This window comes from Triticum dicoccoides, chromosome 4A (assembly GCF_002162155.2).
Source record: "Triticum dicoccoides isolate Atlit2015 ecotype Zavitan chromosome 4A, WEW_v2.0, whole genome shotgun sequence".
NCBI lineage: Eukaryota > Viridiplantae > Streptophyta > Magnoliopsida > Poales > Poaceae > Triticum > Triticum dicoccoides.
Window position 1 is genome coordinate 700080740 of NC_041386.1, and position 5148 is coordinate 700085887.

Here is a 5148-nt window from a genome sequence, read left to right on the forward strand (position 1 = left end):
GGCGGGGACGGGCTCGCGCGGGCCTCAAATGGGCTCGGCGTGCCCGCGGCAAAGTGGGGCGCTGGGGGACACGTGGCGGCGCGCGAGAGGCTGGGGCGGCGGCGCGGGTGACGTGGCGTCGCCGGATTGGTCCGGGCGACGTGGAGGCTGGCGGTGGACGTGTCCGGCCGCCGGGCGGACATGTCCGGCGGCGCGAGGAGGGAGAGGGCTAGGGTTGGACCGCGAATTTGGAAGGGGAAGACATATTTATAGATAGAGGGAGCTAGGAGAGTCCAAATGAGGTGCGGTTTTCAGCCACGCGATCGTGATCGAACGACCGAGAGCAGGGAGGGGAGTTTGGTGGGTTTTGGGCCACTTTGGAAGGGGTGTTGGGCTGCAACAAAAGAGGGCTTTACGGTTACCCGGTTAACCGTTGGAGTATCAAACGACCTCCAAATGGCACGAAACTTGACAGGCGGTCTACCGGTGCTATACCAAGGCCGCTTGGCAAACCTCGGGCCATTCCGAGAAAGTTTAATACCCGCTCACAACAGAAGACAAAAGGGGAACGCCGGAGGACATAGGAGCGCCGGATTGCAAAACGGACAACGGGGAAAATGCTCGGATGCATGAAACGAACACGTATGCAAAATGAAATGCACATGATGACATGACAAAGAAATGCAGATGATGACATGGCAAAGTGCAACACGCAAGCACAAGACATGGCAACTACGGCGAATAACTGGCAGACACCTGGCGCATCGAAACCGGGGTGTTACACATATGAAGGGTGCATTTGTGGTGACGGACAAATGGGGTGTGCTTGGTCACTGACCATGGACGTGCACGCCAATGCTCGTAGGCGTATAGGGCCCCAAATTACGCAACCGGGGTTGTATATGCTCTTAAATAGTAGCCCGGTTCAAAAATGAAACTATCACACTGGGCGCTTCCCTCCCCTCCCGCGTCGCTCCCGCAAGCGACTGGGAGGGCAAACCCTAGCCGCCGCCGGCCTAGGCCTTCCTTCCTCCCTCTCCCCTCACTGCCGCCTAGGTGCGCCGCCGGGCAAAGCCCGGCCGGCATGGGCGGCGGTGGAGCTTTTCCCCCATCGCTCGACACTGGTGTGCGCGGGATCTGGTGTTGGGCAGCGGCGATGTGCTGATGCGATGCGCGGCGGCATGACGGCGGGCGTCGGTGGCGGGGTGGTGGCGTCGAGATCCGGCGTGGGGGGCTACGTGGTGCGGGCTTCCGTGGCGGAGGCTCTGGTGTGGCCTGGTGCGGGAGCTAGGGGCGCCGCCGGCGGGCTGGTGGCCACGTGGGGCTCGGCCTCTGTCCCAATCCGGCCAGATCTGTGGCCTGGAGGCCGGCTTACGACGCGGGAGCGGATGGTGGCGGCGGATATGGGGCTTCGGGTGGTTGCTTGCCTGGGCGGGCCTCTCGGCTGGAATCTGGCGGGCGGCGCGGGTGGGGGCAGTGGCCCGGCGTGGTTGCTACTCCGGCCGTGGGTGGCCGCGGTGCTGCATGGTCCATTGGCGGCCATCCGGTGGCACGGCGACTACACGGTTGATTGGCAGCTCGGACCGCGGCGACGGCTGGTTCTTCTCCGGCATCGGTTCGTCTGCGGTCGGACCGTATCGACCTCCGCTTCATCTCCTCGTTGTGGGCTCTACTTCTGTCGATGGGCTGGCCCTCTCCCAGCTGCGGTCCATCGGTCGTCTCACGCCTGGTGCAGCGGGACCGACCTCGTCTCACGCACGGTGTCGTCGGACTGAGATCATCTCACGCACGGTGCAGCAGGACCGACCTCGTCTCACACAAGGTGCAGCAGGACCGAGCTTGTCCTGCGCCCGGTGCTGCAGGACGAGTCGATGGAGGTCCATTTTGGCCGGCCTATTGGGTCTCGGCGCCGGGGATTGTCCAGGGGTGGGGAAGTCAGAATCTTTCCGCTCGTCTCTTTGGTTGGGGTAGCGGCGGTTCTCGGGTGAGATGGTGTCTAGGTCTTGGATGCCGGGGCGGCGGCCCTGGGGGTGGTGGTTGCGTGGTGCTCTTAGGCCGGGCCCATGGCTTGGTGTTGCCCGATGGCCATGGCCGTGTGGGCGGCGTGGTAGCCGGGGTGTGGCGATCGGTGGCGGTGAGTGTTGTCCGGGGTGAAAACCTGTTCTATCTTCGGACGGACCGGCGACGGTGAAGCTCGTTCCCTTCTTGAAGGCGTCATCGCGGCTCTCACTACCCTCCGTGCGGCTCCAGGGGAAACCCTGATCCCTGGATCAGGCGGTGGCAGCGCTCCGGTGTCGTATCCTTCCTGAAGGCGCCGTCTTGGAGCCCACGATTCGTCGTATGCGGCTTTGTCTCTTCACGTTAGTGCTAGGGGTGGTGTGGCTGCGCTCATCGCCTATGTATCCTGCCTTGGGTGTGTGTGTGCGTGTGTTGTGGTGGCATGTGTTTGTACCGGGTGATGGTGATCTGTGCTTTATTCATAAAGCGGAGCGAAATCCTTTTTTGGTTAAATAGTAGTCCTTGAATCATATCAGATCGCAGAGAATTGTACCAGATCATGACACAACACCATAGTATCATCCAACGTTGTGTTGTATTTGTGTGTTAGCCCATCCAACGTTGAAGTACTCGACTCGCTACTTAAATAAGATAAAGACTACACCATCATGAAGGGGATAGTCAACAGGTAATTTCAATCATTATTAACTATACCTCGGCCTATTATTAGTTCGTCATTTCCTGATATGAACTATTTAATAACCCCTTTATTGATTTTCTTTGCCGGCGGGCAGTGCTTGGGCAAAGTTCATCAAGGTGACTCCAGGCAAATGGCCAAAAAAGTTGTTTTGGCATCGACCAAGGGTAAGTAATTAAGTCGTACTAGCTAGCTAGCCATCTCTTTAATTCTTGTTTCAATACCATTAGTTAATTATCATGCTTGATTAATCACTATCTGATTCAATTCCATTCTCGTAAAGGCCCTGAAGCAGGCGTCGGGGAATGATCTGTGTGCATTCTACGTTTGCGAGAACATTCGCATGATGGCATCCGAAAGGAGCAGATCTCAAAGACAGGACTGGGTACGTTGTCAGAACTCTATTCACACCATTATCGATATTTTTGTAACACAACTAATACACATGCATATTGATCTCCTTCTTAACAGTTCAGAGAGGTACGAGATAAGCTCCTACCAGCGGACCGCATACTAGCACTTCAAGAGGAAATAACCGGATTTTTGCTCGACCAGGTCATAGATCCCAAAGGAGAATACTATTACCCGCTACCGCCCCATGAACCACTTGTCATCATGCTCCGAAGGCACCAAGGCAACATGTAGGAGAAATTGTATATGTATATACATGTGTATGTGTGAATACTAATGGTGTTGGCTGTGAGACATTCGATGATATATATTATATATATATGCGGTTCTACATACGAGCAAATCTATTTATATATATGCATAACGTGTATAATTTGTAGTATCGTGAAATACCAGCAAACAAAAAAGAATTAAATGGAAAATAAAGCCAAATTGAAAACACAAAATTAAAGCAAATTTTTTAAAAAAACACCCAAATATTTAGTACTGGTTAGTGTTACCAACCGGTACTAATGTTCTACACGCACCCGAGCCTGGCTCGTGCCACGTGGTAGCTCTTTAGCGCCGGTTCATGACGAACCGGTACTAAAGGGGGGGACCTTTAGTCCCCACTCTTTAGTGCCGGTTGGCGAACCGGCACTAAAGGCCGTCATGAACCGGCACTAAAGGCCGGTTCTGCACTAGTGTTAGTGTTGGTTGGCGTGATGATGGAGCTTCATCTGTGAGGTGCTGCGACATTGGCAGAGTGCACCAGCATGGACACTGTGCCTTCTCCAGTGTGATGGGATGTAGGTGTGTGATAATTTGGACGAAAGTCCTGCTCTTCTTGGGTCGATACCCGCGATGACGGTGCCCGTGGGTGTCGTTCCCCTCCCTGGAAGCATTGATGTGGTATGTCAACACCTTGCTCTCTCTCGATTTGGTTGGTTGTCTACACGTTAGATTGGCAGCTCGGACCGCGGCGACGGCTGGTTCTTCTCCGGCATCGGTTCGTCTGCGGTCGGACCGTATCGACCTCCGCTTCATCTCCTCGTTGTGGGCTCTACTTCTGTCGAAGGGCTGGCCCTCTCCCAGCTGCGGTCCATCGTTCGTCTCGCGCCTGGTGCAGCGGGACCGACCTCGTCTCATGCATGGTGTCGTCGGACTGAGATCATCTCACGCACGGTGCAGCAGGACCGACCTCGTCTCACACATGGTGCAGCAGGACCGAGCTTGTCCTGCGCCCGGTGCTGCAGGACGAGTCGATGGAGGTCCGTTTTGGCCGGCCTATTGGGTCTCGGCGCCGGGGATTGTCCAGGGGTGGGGAAGTCAGAATCTTTCCGCTCGTCTCTTTGGTTGGGGTAGCGGCGGTTCTCGGGTGAGATGGTGTCTAGGTCTTGGATGCCGGGGCGGCGGCCCTGGGGGTGGTGGTTGCGCGGTGCTCTTAGGCCGGGCCCATGGCTTGGTGCTGCCCGGTGGCCATGGCCGTGTGGGCGGCGTGGTAGCCGGGGTGTGGCGATCGGTGGCGGTGAGTGTTGTCCGGGGTGAAAACCTGTTCTATCTTCGGACGGACCGGCGACGGCGAAGCTCATTCCCTTCTTGAAGGCGTCATCGCGGCTCTCACTACCCTCCGTGCGGCTCCAGGGGAAACCCTGATCCCTGGATCAGGCGGTGGCGGCGCTCCGGTGTCGTATCCTTCCTGAAGGCGCCGTCTTGGAGCCCACGATTCGTCGTATGCGGCTTTGTCTCTTCACGTTAGTGCTAGGGGTGGTGTGGCTGCGCTCATCGCCTATGTATCCTGCCTTGGGTGTGTGTGCGTGTGTTGTGGTGGCATGCGTTTGTACCGGGTGATGGTGATCTGTGCTTTATACATAAAGCGGGGCGAAAGCCTTTTTCGGTTAAATAGTAGTCCTTGAATCGTATCAGATCGCAGAGAATTGTACCAGATCATGACACAACACCATAGTATCAGATCCAACATTGTGTTGTATTTGTGTGTTAGCCCATTTTTCTGTGCATAACTGAAATGGCCGAGGAACATGCATATTTATTTTCCTGCTCTCCCTCACTCTATTTTTTGCCCT

General features: G+C 56.0%; 1 protein-coding gene across 1 annotated transcript in view; it reads left to right on the top strand.

Moving 5' to 3' along the window:
- The first annotated feature begins 1148 nt into the window (after nucleotides 1-1148).
- Nucleotides 1149-5148, top strand: part of LOC119284139 — a 16931-nt gene continuing 12931 nt past the window's right edge. Inside the window, exon 1 of the mRNA XM_037563391.1 lies at nucleotides 1149-1594. Coding sequence (XP_037419288.1) covers nucleotides 1149-1594 — 446 coding nt within the window. The remainder of the gene's footprint in view (nucleotides 1595-5148) is intronic.